Source organism: Hordeum vulgare, chromosome 4H (genome assembly GCF_904849725.1).
Source record: "Hordeum vulgare subsp. vulgare chromosome 4H, MorexV3_pseudomolecules_assembly, whole genome shotgun sequence".
Classification (NCBI taxonomy): Eukaryota; Viridiplantae; Streptophyta; class Magnoliopsida; order Poales; family Poaceae; genus Hordeum; species Hordeum vulgare.
The window spans coordinates 52610642-52629560 of record NC_058521.1 but is presented as its reverse complement, the minus strand read 5'-3'; the positions used below and the strand labels follow the sequence as shown (position 1 = coordinate 52629560).

General features: G+C 48.9%; 1 protein-coding gene across 1 annotated transcript; it reads right to left on the bottom strand.

Moving 5' to 3' along the window:
* Window positions 1-17657: 17657 nt before the first annotated feature.
* Window positions 17658-18453, bottom strand: LOC123451175 (ethylene-responsive transcription factor ERF022-like). Its single transcript, XM_045128185.1, has one exon. It carries the CDS (start codon window positions 18303-18305, stop codon window positions 17745-17747), a length of 561 nt encoding a protein of 186 aa, XP_044984120.1. The 5' UTR covers window positions 18306-18453; the 3' UTR covers window positions 17658-17744.
* Window positions 18454-18919: the final 466 nt, after the last annotated feature.

Here is an 18919-nt window from a genome sequence, read left to right as displayed (position 1 = left end):
CATTCCTCTTGGTACCCTCTGGGGGTTTCAGCGATATACTCGGATACAGTAGGATGATTTTGCGAGTGAACCCAGTGGGTGTAGTCCCCGAGACTTCTGTCGAGTGCTTGCGCTGGCAGTTGTCTTTATATGTATTTTTCGTAATCTGAACAGATCGGAGCTGATCTGCCCGAATGGTACCAGTGGGGGCACTCTGAGTGCACCCACTGGGTGTAGTCCCCGAGAGTAGTGTTACTCGGGTCGAGTAATAGTAATCTCATAGTGTTGTTGGTTTGCTATGGAGCTCAATAGGGCCGACCTGTTCGACCTTCATACCAGTGGGGTCACTCTCAGTGAACCCACTAGGTGTAGTCCCCGAGACCGCTGTCGATTGCTTGCATCGGCAGGGGTCTGAAGAATTTTGAGCTTTGATTGTTTTGCCATATCTGTGGAGACTTTCTCCTTGTTGAATGTGGCTGATCCTCCTTTGTGTCTCTTTGACAGAAGACTTATGAAATGGGATCGGCTTATAATGCTCTGAAGGCTGAGAAGGCCCAACTTGCTGCAGACTTGGAGTTAGCTGTGAATGGCCTGGCTGGCATGAAGAAGGCTCTCGCTGAACGAGAGAAATCTTTGGAGGAGTCTTGGGAGACCAACAAGGCATTGCTAGCCGAAGTAGAAAAAATGAAGAGGGAGAGATCCGAATGGATGGGCCAGCTGAAGGTGATGAACACTCGGTGCATAGCGCAGGAGAACTACGTCGGCGACTGGGCGAGGAAGATGGTTGCACTCCTTGGTGGTAAGTTGTTGCCGAGTGCTTCTTGACTTTGGAGTTCACTCCGCGCTTATTTTCTGCTTGTCTTTTCTTTGCAGACTTCTGTCGGGACGTTGAGGCTGAAACAACTGAAATTGAATGGTCGCTTGTTCCAAATGTTCCACTCGGCGATGAAGCTAACAGGGACATGTTCCGAGTGCATTCTCGCCTTAACAAGGTGGGCCCTTTCATTGGTCGCCTGAGAAGAGTTGTCAGCCGAGTCGACAAGGAGCTGTGGCCTGAAGATGACTCCCGGAACGAGACAGAGGGGTTGATGACGCGACTGGAGGACGTCCCAAGCAGAGTGCAGGCATGGAAGAAGTCTGCCGCTCGGTGTGGTGCGGACGTGGCGCTGTCTCTCGTCCGAGTGCATTGCAAGGAAGCCCGCGAAGACAAGCTGAAGACGTAGCAAGTCACCAACACCAAGAAGCTTCGATTCGAAGATTTCATGGAGACCTTCCTCGACACAGCCACTCGCATTGCAGACGGAATCGACCTCGACACCTTTGTGGAGCCTGCCAGTCCCGGCGACGCTTGAAAAAACTTTATGGTGAACACACATTTACCTCGGTATGCCGAGTGGTATCTGTATAAAACTTTGGCCACTGTTGTTGGCCGTCACATTCGTGGTTCGGTGTGGATAAACTTGATTCACACCGAGCCGACAGATCATAGATCCAACTTGAATTCGAATCGGATCTTTTGCTCTTCTTTCGCTGAGTTTTTTTTGACACGATTTTGGCTCGTGGTTTTTGTTTGGGTGGTGAAGCCGATGGCAATCATGCGGAGCATGTAGTTGTCAGTTGTCTTCACATCCACATGAGCCTCAATGAGGGTCTGTTAAGCCTCCGAGTGTATCTTGAGTGCCCACTCGGAGGAAGCTTTTTACTTAGGCGACTCTGGTTCGCAGCTAAGTCTCTGAGTGTGACTTTTGGTGCACACTCGGAGCGAGTTGTTACTCATGTAGTTGTCAGTTGTCTTCACATCCACATGAGCCTCAATGAGGGTCTGCTAAGCCTCCGAGTGTATCTCGAGTATACACTCAGAGGAAGCTTTTTACTTAGGCGACTCTGAGTCGCAGCTAAGTCCCCGAGTGTGACTTTTCGTGCACACTCGGAGTGAGTTTGTACTTAGGCGACTCTGGGTCGCAGCTAAGTCTCCGAGTGTGACTTTTAGTGCACACTCGGAGCGACTTTGTACTTAGGCAACTCTGGATCGCAGCTAAGCCTCCGAGTGTGACTTTTAGTGCACACTCAGAGCGAGTTTGTACTTAGGCGACTCTAGGTCGCAGCTAAGTTCCCGAGTGTGACTTTTAGTGCACACTCGGAGCGAGTTTGTACTTAGGCGACTCTGGGTCGCAGCTAAGTCTCCGAGTGTGAATCTTAGTGCACACTCGGAGCGAGTTTGTACTTAGGCGACTCTGGATCGCAGCTAAGTCTCCGAGTGTGACTTTTAGTGCACACTCGGAGCGAGTTTGAACTTAGGCGACTCTGGGTCGCAGCTAAGTCCCTGAGTGTGACTTTTAGTGCACACCCGGAGTTAGTTTTTTACTTAGGCGACTCCGGGTCACAGCTAAGTCCCCGAGTGTGACTTTTAGTGGACACTCGGAGCGAGTTTGTACTTAGGCAATTTTGGGTCGCAGCTAAGTCCCGGAGTGTGACTTCTATTGCACACTCGGAGCGAGTTTGTACTTAGGCGATTCTGCGTCGCAGCTAAGTCTCCGAGTGTGACTTTTAGTGCATAGTCGGAGCGAGTTTGTACTTAGGCGATTTTGGGTCGCAGCTAAGTCCCCGAGTGTGACTTTTAGTGCACACTCGGAGTTAGTCTTTTAGACTGGAGTCTGCAAACGCGGAAGAATTTTGAATCGTCAAGAAATCAATCTGCTTTGTATTACTTCAACGATACTTGTTCTTTACATTGTCTCCGTCGGCAGTTATGTGTAGAAGTGCTTCAATAGATCTCCATTCCATGCTCGCGGCTTGTCCGTTTCCCTGTCGAGGTTGTAGAGTTGATATGCTCCGTTGTTCAGCACCTTAGAGATGATGAACGGTCCTTCCCAAGCGGGAGCCAACTTGTGTGGTCTCTGCTGATCCACTCGGAGCACCAGGTCGCCTGCTTGGAATGTGCGGCTGCTGACGTGCCGTGCGTGGAATCCCTGCAGATCTTCTTGATAAATTGTTGAACGGATCAGTGCCATCTCGCGCTCTTCTTCTAGAAGATCCACTCCGTCTTGCCTGGCCTGCTCTGCTTTGGCTTCAGAGAAGAGTTCGACCCGTGGAGAGTTGTGAAGCAAGTCACTCGGAAGGACTGCCTCTGCTCCATAAACGAGGAAAAGCGGGGATCGCCCTGTTGATCTATTCGGAGTTGTGCGGAGGCCCCACAGCACCGAAGGCAGCTCGGTGACCCATGCGCCGGCGGCATGTCCAACTTCCCGCAGGAGTCGAGGCTTCAACCCTTGAAGAATAAGTCCATTCGCCCGCTCTGCTTGCCCGTTTGTTTGGGGGTGCGCCACGGATGCAAAATCCACTCGGATACCTTGGCATGTGCAAAAACCCTTGAACCTGTCCGAGTTAAAGTTTGTGCCATTGTCGGTGATTTTGTTTTGTGGAACCCCGTATCTGGCGATGATGTCTCTGATAAATTTGATGGTCGTAAGGGCATCAAGCTTCTTGATGGGCTTGGCTTCAATCCACTTGGTAAACTTGTCGACTGCTACCAGCAGATGAGTGAATCCTCCTTGGCCTGTTCTGAATGGTCCGACAGTATCTAATCGCCACACGGCGAATGGCCAAGCAAGAGGAATTGTCTTCAGCGCAGACGTTGGCTTGTGGGACTTGTTTGAATAGAACTGACAACCTTCGCAACAGTCGACCATATCTTTTGCCATTTCATTCGCCTACAACCAGAAGAAACCAGCTCTGAATGCTTTGGCGACGATTGCCCTTGAGGAGGCATGATGGCCGCACGTTCCCGAGTGGATTTCTTCCAAGATTAACTGCCCCTCCTCAGGAGAGATACACCGCTGTACAACTGGTCATCAATGACGGTGAAGGACTTCAACCTGCGAACGATCTGCCTAGCTTGGACTTCGTCTTCTGGTAACTCTTGCCTCAGGATGTACGCAATGAACGACACAGTCCATTCGGGAATGACAGCTACAATCTCCATGATCAAATCAACCACAGCGGGGACCTCGACTTCAGTCTGATCTGTTGAGCTCTTCGGTTGTACTGGTTCCTCTGTAAAAGGGTCTTCTTTTACCGAGGGAAGGTGTAGGTGCTCGAGGCAGACATCACTCGGGACCGGTCTCCGAGTGGATCCAAGTTTTGCCAATTCATCCGCTGCTTGGTTTTTCAGTCGGGGAACATGGTGAAGTTCCAGACCTTCGAACTTCTTCTCGAGCTTCCTTACTATGTTGCAGTATGCAGTCATGGTGGGGTTCCTTACATCCCATTCCTTCATTACTTGATTAACCACCAGATCTGAGTCACCATAGACCATCACGCGACGGATGCCGAGTGTGATGGCCATGCGCAACCCGTAAAGGAGAGCTTCGTACTCTGCTTCGTTGTTGGAAGAATCAAAATGTATCTGCAACACATACTTGAGTTTATCACCTTTTGGGGATATGATCACTACGCCGGCGCCGGAGCCATTCAACATCTTGGACCCATCGAAGAACATGGTCCAATGAGCCGAGTAGATGTGAGTCGGTTGCTGTTGTTCTACCCATTCTGCTATGAAGTCAGCCAGAGCTTGGGACTTTATAGCTTTCTTGGCTTCGAACTTGATGTCGCAGTATAGCATCTCCATTGCCCACTTTGCCACTCGGCCTGATGCGTCCCGATTGTGGAGAATTTCCGACAACGGAGCATCAGATATGACAGACACCGAATGGTCTTGGAAATAATGAGCCACCTTCTTTGCAGTCATGTAGATCCCATAAATAAGCTTCTGATAATGGGGATACCTCTGCTTGGAAGGAGTCAGGACTTCGGAGACATAATATACTGGCCGCCGAACCTTGTATGCTTTGCCTTCTTCTTCGCGTTCGACTGTCAGAACGGTGCTGACGACTTGATTTGTAGCCGCGATGTACAGAAGAAGGGGTTCTTTCCTGAGCGGGGCAGTAAGAACTGGCTGGGTGGAAAGCAGGGCTTTGAGGTCGTCGAATGCAATTTGGGCTTCGTATGTCCACTCGAAGGTATCTGACTTCTTCATGAGTCGGTACAGAGGTAACGCCTTCTCGCCGAGTCGAGCGATAAACCTGCTCAAAGCCGCTAGGCAACCTGTGAGCCTTTGAACATCATGTACTCTTACCGGCCGCTCCATTCGTACAATGGTCCCGATCTTTTCGGGGTTGACATCGATCCCTCGTTCGGAAACGAAGAAACCGAGTAACTTCCCGCTGGGAACGCCGAATGAACACTTGGCTGGGTTGAGCTTGATATCATACCTACGTAGGTTGGCGAATGTTTCTACCAAGTTAGTCAGCAGGTCGGAACCTTTGCGTGACTTGACGACGATATCATCCATATATGCCTCCACATTTCGACCGATCTGGTCTAGGAGGCATTTTTGGATCATGCGCATAAAAGTTTCTCCTGCATTTGTCAAACCGAATGGCATAGTGATGTAACAGAAGCACACGAATGGGGTGATGAAGGCTGTTTTTAATTCATCTGGACCATACAGACGGATCTGATGATAGCCCGAATAGGCATCAAGGAAGGATAAGCGCTCGCAACCCGTAGTTGAATCAACAATTTGATCAATGCAGGGGAGCGGGAAGTGATATTTCGGACAGACCTTATTGAGATGCTTGAAATCAATGCACATACGGAGAGACATGTCCTTCTTGGGCACCATGACAACATTAGCGAGCCACTCGGAGTGGTGTACCTCGCGAATGAAGTTGGCTGCCAAAAGTTTAGCCACCTCCTCTCCGATTGCCTTCCTCTTGTGCGCGGCGGACCAACGCAGGCATTCTCGGACGGGCCGAGCAGCAGGATCCACATGCAGTCGGTGCTCAGCCAACTCCCTGGGTACACCTGGCATGTCAGCAGGCTTCCATGCGAAAATGTCCCAGTTCTCATGGAGGAATTGCATGAGCTCGGCTTCCTATTTTGGATCAAGGGTGGTGGAGATGTTTGTCGGGGCAGCGGTGTCGTCCGTCGGGTGGATGCTGACTTTCTTCGTGTCTCCCGCCGACTGGAATGCGGACTCGGAAGCTGGCTTCTTTGAACGCATCAGGTCAGTGGGGTCGGCGATCTTCTTGTACTCATCCAGCTCGAGAATAGCCATCTGCTGATTAGCAATCCTCGACCCCTGTTGCAGACAATCTTCGGCCCGCTGCCGATTGCCTGTGACCGTAATCACACCTTTGGGACCTGGCATCTTCAGCTTCAAATAGACGTAACATGGACGGGCCATGAAACACGCATATGCCGGGCGGCCCAGAATCGCATGGTATGCACTCTGGAAGTCCACCACCTCGAATGCCAGCTTCTCCTTGCGGAAGTTCTTGTCAGAGCCGAAGACGACATCCAACGCAATCTGGCCGAGTGATTTGGCCTTTCTTCCTGGGACGACTCCGTGGAACTGCATACTGCTCTTGCTAAGTTTGGACATCGGAATGCCCATTCCCTTGAGAGTGTCGACGTACATGATGTTCAAGCCGCTGCCGCCGTCCATGAGGACTTTGCGCAGCCTGACTCCTTCCACCACCGGGTCGACGACCAGAACTTGCCTCCCCGGGGTGGGTACGTGTGCTGGGTGGTCTGACTGATCAAAAGTGATCGCAGTCTGTGACACTTGAGGAACGTGGGAGTGGATGGGGGTTGCCATGTTTACCTCCCTGTTAACCAGCTTCAGTCGACTTTTGCTTTCCACATCAGCAAAAATCATCAACGTTGCATGGACTTGGGGGAACGGATCCTCCTTGTCCTCATCATCCTGCTCGGTGTCCTTCTCACCCGGCTGCCCTTCACCGAATCCTTAGATCAGGAGGCGACACTGCCGAGTGGTATGCTTCGGCAATATGGCATTGCCTTCTTCATCCATCTTCATGTGGATTGGACACGGTTGATCCAGGATGGAATTTCCTGACTGCCTCTTCTTGGGGGTGTACCGAGCTTTCCCCTTGCCTTTGAACTTGGCATTTGTAACGGCTGCTGCCTCTGCCTGTGGAGTGGATTGAGCTTTCTGTTTCTGCTTCCGATTGTTGTCCCCATCTCCATCGGCGACTGACTTATGCTTGCCGCTACGTATGCGGTCCTCCTCTTCGCCATTTGCATAGCGCGTGGCTATCTCCATCATCTTGCTCATGGAGATGTCGCCTGTCCGACCGAACCTCACGTACAGATCTCTGTACCGCACGCCTGCCTTGAAGGCGCAGACTGCTTGGTGCTCTGTGACGTTCTCCACCGTGTGGTAGAGGGTCGTCCAGCGCTGGATGAAATCGCGCAAGGGCTCGTTCTGCTTTTGGACACAGGGCTGGAGCTCTATGAGACCAGCAGGGCGCTTGCACGTACCCTCGAAGGTCATGATGAAGACTCGGGACAGATCTGCCCAGCTGTAGATGCTTGACGGAGCTAACTGGTTTAGCCAAGCTCGCGCCGAACCGTCGAGCATCAGGGGGAGATGTTTCATGGCGACATGGTCATCTCCGCCACTGATCTGGACCACCACTCTGTAGTCGTCCAACCAAGTTACTGGTTTGGACTCTCCTGTGAACTTGTTGATTCCCGTCGCCAATCGGAAGTTGGGAGGAATGTCAGCTGAGTGGATGGCCCGACTGAAGCACTCGGGGACAGAAACAACGGTCCTGCTTCCACTCGGATGGTCTCTAACTGACCATCACGGTGGGCTCGACTTCTGTCGACCTTCTTCTAGGCGATGTACCCTCTTGCGTCAGGCCTTGGATCATGCGCGTCACCGCCCGAACGACGATCATTGTGATGCCGGGGCCCGTAAGGCCCACCCCACGGAGGGTTACGCGAACGGCGAGGATCTTCTGGATGAGACCGAATAGGAAGCGGATTCCGAATCGGGTCCCTGGAATGGCTGCCTCCTCTGCGCCGCTGATAAGAGTCAGGACTGAAAACCGACCGATGCATGTTCGCATGAACAGAACTGTTGTGGATCCTATTGTGCGACTCGGAGACCGCCGAATTTTGCTGCTGCGCCGTATGCAATAGGGCACGGGTCTGATCGATTCCTCTACCAGCCTCTGAATCAGTCGGCTGGAGAGAATCGGCTATCCTGGTAGCCGCAGCCAAGTTGAGGATGGGTGTGTGGAACACCTCGACGTTGCTCTGGCGAGTGCGTCGACTGGAAGAACGATGGTGTTGATGACGAGCGCCGGATGATTCTCCGAACTCATGCTCGTTCCGACCAGTCTGGAGGGGACTTTCATGGGAATCGGCCATGAGAACTTTGGCTGCAGGCCCGCGACCCGGGTACTCGGAAGGTAGCTCAGTCGGAACTGAGTCCAAGCACTGGTGAAAAGACCTCGATGACGCCTAGAGGGGGGGGGGGGTGAATAGGCTATTTAAAAACTTCTTCGGATTTGGCTTGAAACTAATGCGGAAATAAACTAAGAGGGGCCTGGTCAAGCACAAATCCTAAATGCACTAGGCACTGCAACGTGTATCAACAACACGATCTACCAAGATGGTCACAATACAGTTACTAACAAGCACAAGTAAGTTACACAAACTTACTTGAGCTATATCACACGACAAGTAGGTGAACAACACAAGATACTAGATCACACTATATCACACGATATATCAAAGGCTGCAAGTATGAACGTGTGGATATAGAAGGTATGCTTGAATGATTAATCTTGTACAAGAAATAGCCAACACAATATAATGAGCACAAACAATATGCAACGTATGTATGCTCAAGGAAACACAAGTAAACCACAAGTAAGGAGTTAGGGTTAACGATAACCAAGGTCACCGAGACGAAGATGTATCCCGATGTTCACTTCCTTGGAGGGAAGCTAGTCACCGTTAGAGAGGTGGATGTTACCACGAAGGCACACCAACGCCACAAAGGCTCACCCTATTCTCCCTTTGAGATAACACCACGAAGGCGTTTCTCAACCACTAGTGGTAAGCTTTGAGGTGGCTTCCAAACCCTCACAAACTTTTCCGGGGGGTAATCACACGGATTGATTCCTCTCCGAAGAACTCCTACCGCCTAGGAGTCTCCAACCTCCAAGAGTAACAAGATCACGGGGAATGCTCAAAAACTTGCTCAAATCTCAAATAGCTTGGGTTGAGAGGAGGAGAGGGAGACGATCTATCTTTTGATTGGAACAACTCTCAAAGGGGCTCACAAATGCTCTTGGGATCTAAGATTTGGTGTGAGCAAATGTGTGTGAGGTAGAAGTGTGTTCTTATGAGGATAAGGTTGTGTTGGGCAACCCTCTCACGAAGTGGGAGGGGGTATTTATAGTGGGGAGAGAAAAACAACCGTTGGGGACACTTTAAGTCACATAGGGTCCGGACGTCCGACAGTTTCCGGAAGTCCGGGCGTCCGCGAGGGATCGGACGTCCGACGGGGTTCGGTCGTTCGAGGCCTGTAGATATCACCAAAAAAACTATGAATTGAACAGCGACCGGACGTCCGGAGAAGGCCGGAAATCCGAGTTATTGGACTCAATTTCTACTGGTAGGAGGTTCCGGATTTCCGACAGGGGACGGACGTCCGGCCCTCGGACGTCCGGAGGGAGCCGGAAATTCGAGTTATAGGGCTCAAGTTCTTCTGGTGCAGGGCTTCGGATTTCCGAAGCCTGTCGGTCGTCCGACCCTTGACCGGCCCTCGGACGTCCGGAGGGAGCCGGAAGTCCGAGTTATATGGCTCAAGTTTCTCTGGTGCATAGTTCCGGAATTCCGAAGCTGGTCGAATATCCGGGCCTCGGACGTCCGGAGGGAGCCGGAAGTCCGAGTTATATGGCTCTGATTTCTCTGGTATAGGATTCCGGATTTCTGAAGCAGTCGGTCGTTCGGCCCTCGGACGTCCGGAGGAAGCCGGATGTCCGAGGCACTGGTTCTGTTTTTAGATATCGGCAGAGCAATGGAGATGTGGTCTGAGCAGAACAGTGGAGATGTAGTTTGAGCAAGTTCATCGCAAAACCTGTGATCCCCTCTTAATAGTGCGGGATCCCTAAAGACTCAAGAATCATAAAAGGGGTACTGATGATCCATACTTGAGTGTATACTTTTATTCGCTGATCATCACTCCGCACAACTAACGTCAAAGGAACGGATACCTTTGAGTTAGCTCTTTCACTTGAGCTTTATGTTGTTGTTCCTTCTTGGCTCAAGTTGAAAGCAAGACATGATGAAGTCTTCAAGTAGCTCTCCCATACACAATGTGGAGAGCCTAGCTTATGTATTCATCTTCATTTGTCCACCTTGTGAACATCCACAAGAATCAAGCATGTAGTGCTCAGGAATGCTTATCTTGATCTTGTCCTTGTTAGCACATGAGCTTGTCCTTATCAACACATGATCATTAACAATAGTTTCAATGATATATTCATGATGATCCACTTGAACTTGCACACCACAATCTTGATGACGATCCCCACTTGACGTCATCCTTCATGGGTTGTATGAGATCTTCCTTTTGACGCAAGCCCATGGAAGCACACCTAACCCCCACATAGGACTCTCACAAAGACCATGGGTTAGTACACAAACACGTAATGGACAATGCTTACCATACCATGGGATCACTTGATCCCTCTCGGTACATCTTGTGGCGCGTGACGGGGACGAAGATCGACACCGGGGTCGATGGCTAGAGAAGAAGAACACCGCGGGAACTAGCACGGAAGTGCGTAGCCCCGCGACTGGGAAGCGCCTCGACGTCGAGGGGCGCATCCCGAAGCCATGCCGAATCGTCGGCGATGAAGGAGAGGGCACCGAAGAGGATCTGACGACCCATGCACAGATCTCCACCGGACGACATGACGAAAGTATGAAATCGCAAACTCACCGGAAGTCGCTTAGACGCCGGCCCCACGGTGGGCGCCAACTGTCGTGGGTATAAGTCTGACAGTAGATGTATGGGGTATGAAAGGATGGGCAGAGCCTTAGCTACGGCGAGGATGTATGAGTTCAGGCCCCTCTACGGTGGAGGTAAAAGCCCTACGTCTCAGTGCTCTTGGGAGCTTAGTGTCGAGTGGATTATAGGATTACAGGAAGTGCCAACCCTTGCACTAGTGGGGAAGGGCGGCTTATATAGAGTGCGCTGCCCTTCATAATGGCCCGGTGGACAAGGGTGGAATAGTGGCGAATAAATGCCTACATTACAGGTAACGTAAGCCTTAAATTCTAATAATGGTGTATGAAAACGTATGACCGTTGCCCTTCTAGGAGGTTACGATGTACAGAGTGGATTCCAGTCGGTACGTTAAATATGCTCCGAGTGGATCGTTGCCGACTGGATGATGGGGGCGTCCTTAGTTCAGTCGGAACTGTCTAAGGGCCTTGTCTTCTATGAAGGGTAGTCCTTGGGTAGGACCTATAGGGCAGGCCTATGACCCTACCCTGGGACTATAACCCCATCATTTACTAAAACCTTATTTACCTTGCTGTAACTTATTTACTTATAATTCAGTTTTCAAATTATTGTTAAACCACTATTAGATTTGATCCTTGCAATTAACGAGTACAAGGGTATTGCCACTCCTCTTTCCCTTGTTGACTTTAAGTATTTTCTCTCGTGTGAGTAGGTACTGTTGACATGTGATTGAGTGATTCTCCTATTGGTTTGATAAACCCTGGTTCTTAACTGAGGGAAATACTTTTTGCTACTTTACTACTTCATCGCTTCCGCTTCGAGAAAAAACCAATGCATCTACAAAGTAGCAACAAGTTCCTCGAAGCTGCTTCCTATTTAAAGGAGGCCAAATGCGTGGCAAGAACTGCACGACTCCTCCGCACCCCATCTCTTCCTTTTACCAGTTTCTTCACCCTTTCGATGGAATCCGACAACAAGGAGGAGCATTTCTCTAGCATAAAAGTTGGTCAAGTGGATCGCCGAGCCCATGGGACACGAGCTAGAAAACTCAGGGCTCCATCTCCCTCACCTAGCCCGATGAATCAAGTTGTGGCTCCATGTCGGCGCCTGGTTCAGCAACACACGCTCTAAGCCAACTCGCTGGGGAGTGACGAGTTGCTCCATGGAGGAACGAGACAAAGCACTATGGTGCATGCATCATGGCTACCATGGATGAGACGAGGTGTCGTAGCATCGGTCGATGATGTTCACAGAACCGCATCTGGCCGATGAAGAAAGAAGTCGGCTACGTGGAGCTTGACGAGTTGGTGTTGGTGGCCAATATGTCTGAGTTGCCACCAACATCAACGAAAAGTAGAATGTCAGAGTCCGCCATCGCTTTGGTCCCAGGAAGGCCATCGTAGGTGAGCCACTGACGTCAAGAGCCGATTTCTCGTCATCTCTTGCAGGCCATCGACATCCCATGTTGGGGGTCACCCATTATGGGTAGGTCACGTGACATGCTTGTTGCATCTTACCTGTGGCCCCACATAAATAAGCATTAAGATCCATGGATCCTAAGCTCATACAAAAGTCCATCAAGGTTCATCCATTTGGACGCTATCTATTCACTTTGATGTCCTTCCATCCACTCGGCTACCTCGGCAACATTCGGTGAAAGGAAGCCTAGCAGTCAACATGGAATCTTGAACGAGCGAGGGCACATGGCGTGAGGCGTTACTAGGCATTTACTTTCCCGTTTCTAAATATATGTCTTTTAAGAGATTTCAATAAAGGTCTACATACGGAATAAAATAGACGAATCTACACTTTAAAGTGTGTCTATATACATCCGTATGCAGTACACTAGCGAAACCTCTAGACAGACTTATATTTGGAAACGGAAGGAGTATATGTTAGTTACTAGTAGAAACGCTTGTAATCAACTTGAATCATTAAAATTCCCTGTAACGTAGCTAGGCAAAGGGGTGGCACACACCGTATAAGCCTCCCTGTAGCACTTGGAAAGGCGTTCGGATCTACTATAATCATTTGCACACATGAGAAACAACAGCTCCAAAGCTCTAGAAGTAGGGTCTTTACCTCCATCGTGAGGGGCCTGGACTCGTAAACCATTGTGTCACACCTTTGGCGTAGCTAGGATCAGACCTTGTTCGTACCCATGTACTGACTATCAGAATTATCCCCACGACATCCCCGGCCCCAAAAAGCAGCGTTGGTCCGTGCTTCATGAAAACGAATGCAACCCTTCCCATATGGCTAAAGAAACCCCTTTGACACTTTGGTGAGGGGCGCAATCGGACATAGGGAACATAACAGGAAAGAAATATACCTCTAAGGCTCCCGGCAGTCTAATGAGCGGGCTTGTGGACATGGGGAACACAAAAGGATCCATCACGATCGATCGTAGACTACTGTAGTGTATCGCGCCGTGAAAATGGAGCTCCACGCGGCTAGACGTGCACATAGTTTTACCATTTTAGTTTAAAATATGTCCAAAATGTAAATATTTTCGTCCGGTTTGTATGAAAACCGTCGTGTGTGTAGAATTTCATCCACTTAGTTAAAATAGTCGTTGAATTATATGTGAACTGCGTTGGATGGCAGCCTCAGGCATCGGCGTTCGCAGACTGGTCCCCCCCCCCCGTCGCGGACAAATGCGGGAGAAAATTTACGGATAAGTGTTGAAGATCCTCTAAGTACATCTATAATGCGCGCGAAGAGGGGGTCTGGATTACAAGCAAACTCCCTTCGATCCATATTTACTTTTCACTTAAACAGATGTAATAAGGATCGTTGGGCACCACATCCTAGTGCATGATAATTGGCTTCGTTTCATTTTGTTGGGACATTTTATTCTTTAATTTTTCTCTAGCCTCTTAATTGCAAATGATAAGGTCAATTGTGTTAGCCTTGTATCCATTTGCTACATGATGATCTAGAAGAGTAGATAAAAAAATAGTACATTGTGATGGCGGGGCTAGAATTTTGGAGAATGCTCAGTCATCAATTTGTTTTCCATTTACATTCTGGTTTAAAGAATACACTAGATACATAAATTTTGCTTGTTACAAAAAGTATTATTGACCTCAAAAACACAATTTTTATTAGTTTTCAATGCTTGTTATCTTCAACTTAAAGAGGTTTAATGCTATCTTGGGGTTCATGTATCCAAACCCAACATGGAGACATAAACAAGCATATCGCTGAGGCATTTCTATCTCATCACGGTGGTCGGGGACTAATTTTGCATTTTCTTAGTACGTGACTTTGCTGCAATGGTCGTGTGTGTCGTAATGATGCAGATGCTGTGGGTTAAATCTCCTTTTTGAGAAGGTGACATGGCTGCAAAAGTGATTGGTAAAAATAAAAGTTGTGGTTTGGATCCATGTGTAATAAGCTATCAATCTGATCAACTCGTCGCTGATTCACAACTCATGTGTTGTGTAGTCGACGAACCGCTTTAAATGCTAATACTAAAATCCTTCTCAAAATTTGGGGGTGAAAAATTACATCCAGATTGCGGTATAATTTGTTGCAATAAGACACTTTTCAAACATGGTTATATCTTAAGGAAAGTTTTTGATAGATTAAAGTGTCAATCCGATGTACATTATCTTTTTTGTTTGATTATCATGTGTACCACAAAATCTGATGCCATTTATAGCTCTATATCCAAACCTCAGGTTTGCAATGTTGAAATATATTATCCCACTCCTTGCCTCAGTTTATATTTTTGGAGTAATTGGTTGAAGCATGAATTCAAATACGATAGTAGAGCCGGGATGTCTCAAATTCAAGACCCGGTCAATGCACTATTAAGTAACAAAAAGTTGCGTACTACATTGATTCCACGTTTAAGACTTAAAGCATGCTAGTAGGCCTTGTACACTGTAAGGTTCTTAAAGGAGAAAACCAATATGTAAGCATTTGTGCTTGTTTGTAAAGAGTAGACGCTCCATTGGGCATCTCTCAAGTAGGGATAAACATTGATGCTTAAGAAAACTTGATTTTATAGTGCTAAGCACCTGCTAAGAATCTTCCATTGTAAATGGTCTAAGAGCGGGTGTTGAAATCATCTCTCTTCATCAAATCGGACTTTTTTGAGTAATTGACTGAAGCACGACGACAATATATATGGAATATTCTCTTTTATGTAATAAGTCATTTGGTAAAAATATGGAAGATCTGACCCAACACGAACTACTCTAAGCACATAAGACGTTGTTTACTAATCAACATTATGTCAAATTAAATAAGTTTCGTAGATATACTACACGAAACAAAAATTGTAAGAGCATCTATATCCGGACTCCTCAACGCTACCTATACATCACAACGTCCTGTTTTAGTGAAAGATCACTAAATCTCGACCCAACCGGATTCCCATATTGGACATATACATCTCGGCTGACCAGTATCCATCCAGCTCATATTTGGGGCGGATATGTGAGGCACGGATGTGCTTGGACACGTCCGTCACTTCAAATCTAGACCACGCTGGCCCATCCCAACCCCACATATATGTTCCCATCTGCATCTCAGACCAAGCCTTAACCACTCCACTACACTCCGCCCAAGCTACATTCCATCGATCTCCACCCTTTTTCCAGCATAACGGGCAGCGGACCCGACTCAAAGATCTATTGGTCTATCGACTGGACCTCGTCCCATGCGGACCCGAGGAGGAGATGTTGTTTGCATGTCTCTACGCCGCTCCCGGGAGGAGTCCACCCGACCGCGGTCAGACTCGATCCGGTGGGAATCCATTGTCTCCGCGCCAATGACGCTTGGATCCGTTGGGCCTCGTGGCGGGAGGCGTGTCTTGCCAATCTTGTCGGATGTGGTGTGGTCCGTCTAGTGCCCAACGCAACTCCTTCGGTGACTCGTCTTCCCCCGCAACATCGGGCTCCTAGTCGGAGCTAAACGATGACATCATCACGATCCGTCTGGTGTTATGGAGCGACTTGCCCATCATGCCAGGCAGAGGGCATGGGAGGCCGCGGTAGCCCTTGCGACCGAGGCCTGGGAGGCAGAGTCGGAGGCTGCTGCGGAGCCCCAACGGGTGACCGACACCCCCTCAGCCGCAACCGCATCATGAAGGTGTCGAGCTCCGATCACGAGGGGTCTATTGTGAACCTCACCTCGACCGGCGATGTTCAAGCCACGGGCTCCGGCGAGGAAGAGTATGCATGGTCGGGTCGTGTCCCATGTCCTACTCTTCCTCGCGGACGGCCAGACCTTCACTTTGCGAGTCTCACGACCGTGAATCATGCGCACGAAAGGCAACAACAAGGATGAATGTTGACTAGATTTTACGTTGGCTAATCAGTTGTGAAAGAAGGCATTTGATGGGTGTGACCAATCACTGTTTGCGAACGATTAGTGATCCGGATTTGCTAAGTCCGGTTGTAGATGTTATGCCAATATTTTGTTATTTTCCGAAAAAGTATGCCAAAATAATTAGTAGCAGTAAGTTGCAACGTCAGTCATCTATGTAGCTGGCTGGCCTGCTTCTCACGAAGCAAACAGTATTGATTAGAGCCACACCCAATCATTGCCGGGGTCACTGGGACAGGCAGCAGTGATGTTCGGCTACATGCATGCATCATGCTACTCTACTCTACTGCAACCATTTGTCAGGGGACAGCCGGCCGATCTCCGCGCCTGATTCCGTGAGCTGAATCTGGACGTGCACATGGGTTGACCAGGGTCCTGATTTCATTTTATTTTTGTACGTCAGGGTGGTACGGGAGAGGACGAAACAGTGGGATAACGCGTGCCATCTTGTCGCCGTAGTATATCTGGCATCATCATTCTATGGAAATTTCTTGACAAAGTTCCATGGAATTACCTTAGTTCAAATGATTCTGAAACAACAAAAACGAGGTTCTTCTTGCGGGGATAAAACCATTCGATTTGACAAATCGGGATAACGGTCAAAGGCCCCGTGCCTCCGTCCTACCATATGTCATGCAATAACTTGCATAGGATCCTGATAAATGTCACTTTGTTTGACATAAAGCAATTTCGTCTTGACGTTTTTTCATGTCAATTTTAATTGTTTGAGGATTATAATTTTTTGTTTGGATAACAAATGTCAATTTTTTGGAGATTTTTTTATGGCAACTTTAGTTGTAAAAACGTCAGATTCGTGTTACTTCGTGGCCCACATGTGACACTTATCATTTAGATTATTTTGACTATATTATACTCCATCCGTTCCTAAATATAAGATCTTTTAGAGATTACATGAAAAGACTACATACGAAACAAAATGAGTGAATTTATATTTTAAAATATGTTTATGTACATCTGTATGTAGTACATAGTATAATCTTTAAAAAGTCTTATATTCATGAACCGAGGGAGTACATGAATAATACTCACTTGGAAAAATTATATAAAAACGTTTAGATCACCATTACAAGATTCTCTTTTCTGTAAGTTCCCCCCTTGGTCTCCTAGACCAAGAAAGTATTTCTTGATCTATCAGATTCTTCATTCCTGAACAAATGTAAGGCTTCCAAGCAATCAGATTCAAGTATCAGTAGGAGATGACTGTGGCAGTAACCGAAAACAAGGTTTGGCTCTATGTAAATCCCACAAATTTTTATGGCAGCAAAATTTATTTGATTGCGCCGGTAATTAGAAACAAGGTTGGTTTCTGAGTGAAACTTAATTATTGGGTCCACCTGAATTCCACGCGCGCGTGCTGGACCTCTCCTATCTGGATAGTACAAAGAAATGCCACACTTACAACAGTGAGAAAATATCATATGAATCCCTTAAGCGACCGATACTTAAATTTGTTCGGAAATTAAGCTCAATGGAATCCCTAAATTTTCTGTTATCTCTCGGAAAATTTTAATTAATTTCAACCTCCAAAGAACCAAAAGTTGTGCGATCAGTAGCTCCAGCAAGATGGGTCCCAGAGCGAGCCTTGGGACCACTCGTCATTGTCCACCGCGCTGCCCTCCCAGACAGGTGGGGCCAAGAGCATGGCCTCCGCCAGCTCCGCCCACATGTTGGGCGACTCGGGCTCCAGATCATCAGAGCGAAGCAGGACATCCCACGCCGCGTCATCGATCCGGTCCGGGAAGCCGCCGCCGCCGCCGCTGCTGCCACAGCCGCCCGGCTGTAGCAGGAGGTCGGGCCTGAACCGGACCTGCGCCGCGGCCTCCAGCGCAGCCGCACGGATGTCGTCAGGCTCGGCGGTGTCCGGCCGGCGGAAGAGGTGGGCGAGGCCCGGGAAGTTGAGCCTGGCCTCGTGCCCCCGTAGCCGGAGCGCGGCCACGTCGTGCGCCACGGCGGCCATCTCCGGCGACTCGAAGCTGCCAAGCCAGATGCGCGTCTTCTTGCCAGGCTCCCTGATCTCGGACACCCACTTGCCCCACTTCCTCTTCCTCACCCCGCGGTACTGCTCTGCCGCCGCAACGCCGGCGGCATTGTCCGGCACGAGCTCCATCGCAGCAATGACGATCGAAGCTATGTGATGCGCCTGTGTAATTAAGTAAGTACAAGAAGTTCTTCGGTGCAGGAGTGTGGCAGTGTGAGCTCGCGTTGGTGTTGGATTGGTGGCGTGCGTGTGGGTATATATAGGGATAGAGAAAGGGTGTAGAAAGAGATGTGCAGAGATGGTGGGGTGTGCGGGAGTGAAGATGAGAGAGAAGAAGCGGTGTGTTGAAAACTTGGAGTGCATGGGTGCATGCATGGGAGCAGGAGGAGGACAAGGGAGGTGATGTTTGAGCTGGGTGGACACAGCTGGAGAGATGATACGTGTCGCTTCCCAGTTTTTCTTTCTAAAAATATAAATGGCCATATGGGTGTGTTGGGATATAAAAAGAGAAAGAGAGACCGCGATCATGCATTATCCACCGGCAGCAGGATTAAGAGATGTTGGTTTGCTTTGTGGGAGGGAGCTTCCTCGATAGTGCAATGGTTTTGGAGGTTACTTATGGTGTGATGCACTATGTGCTTATTATCAATCATGCTTCAATGGCTTGGCCTTGTAACCTCTTTTATTTTTACATGTACTATTACAACATCAATGTCGTGTGCGTGACAATAGCTCAACCACGA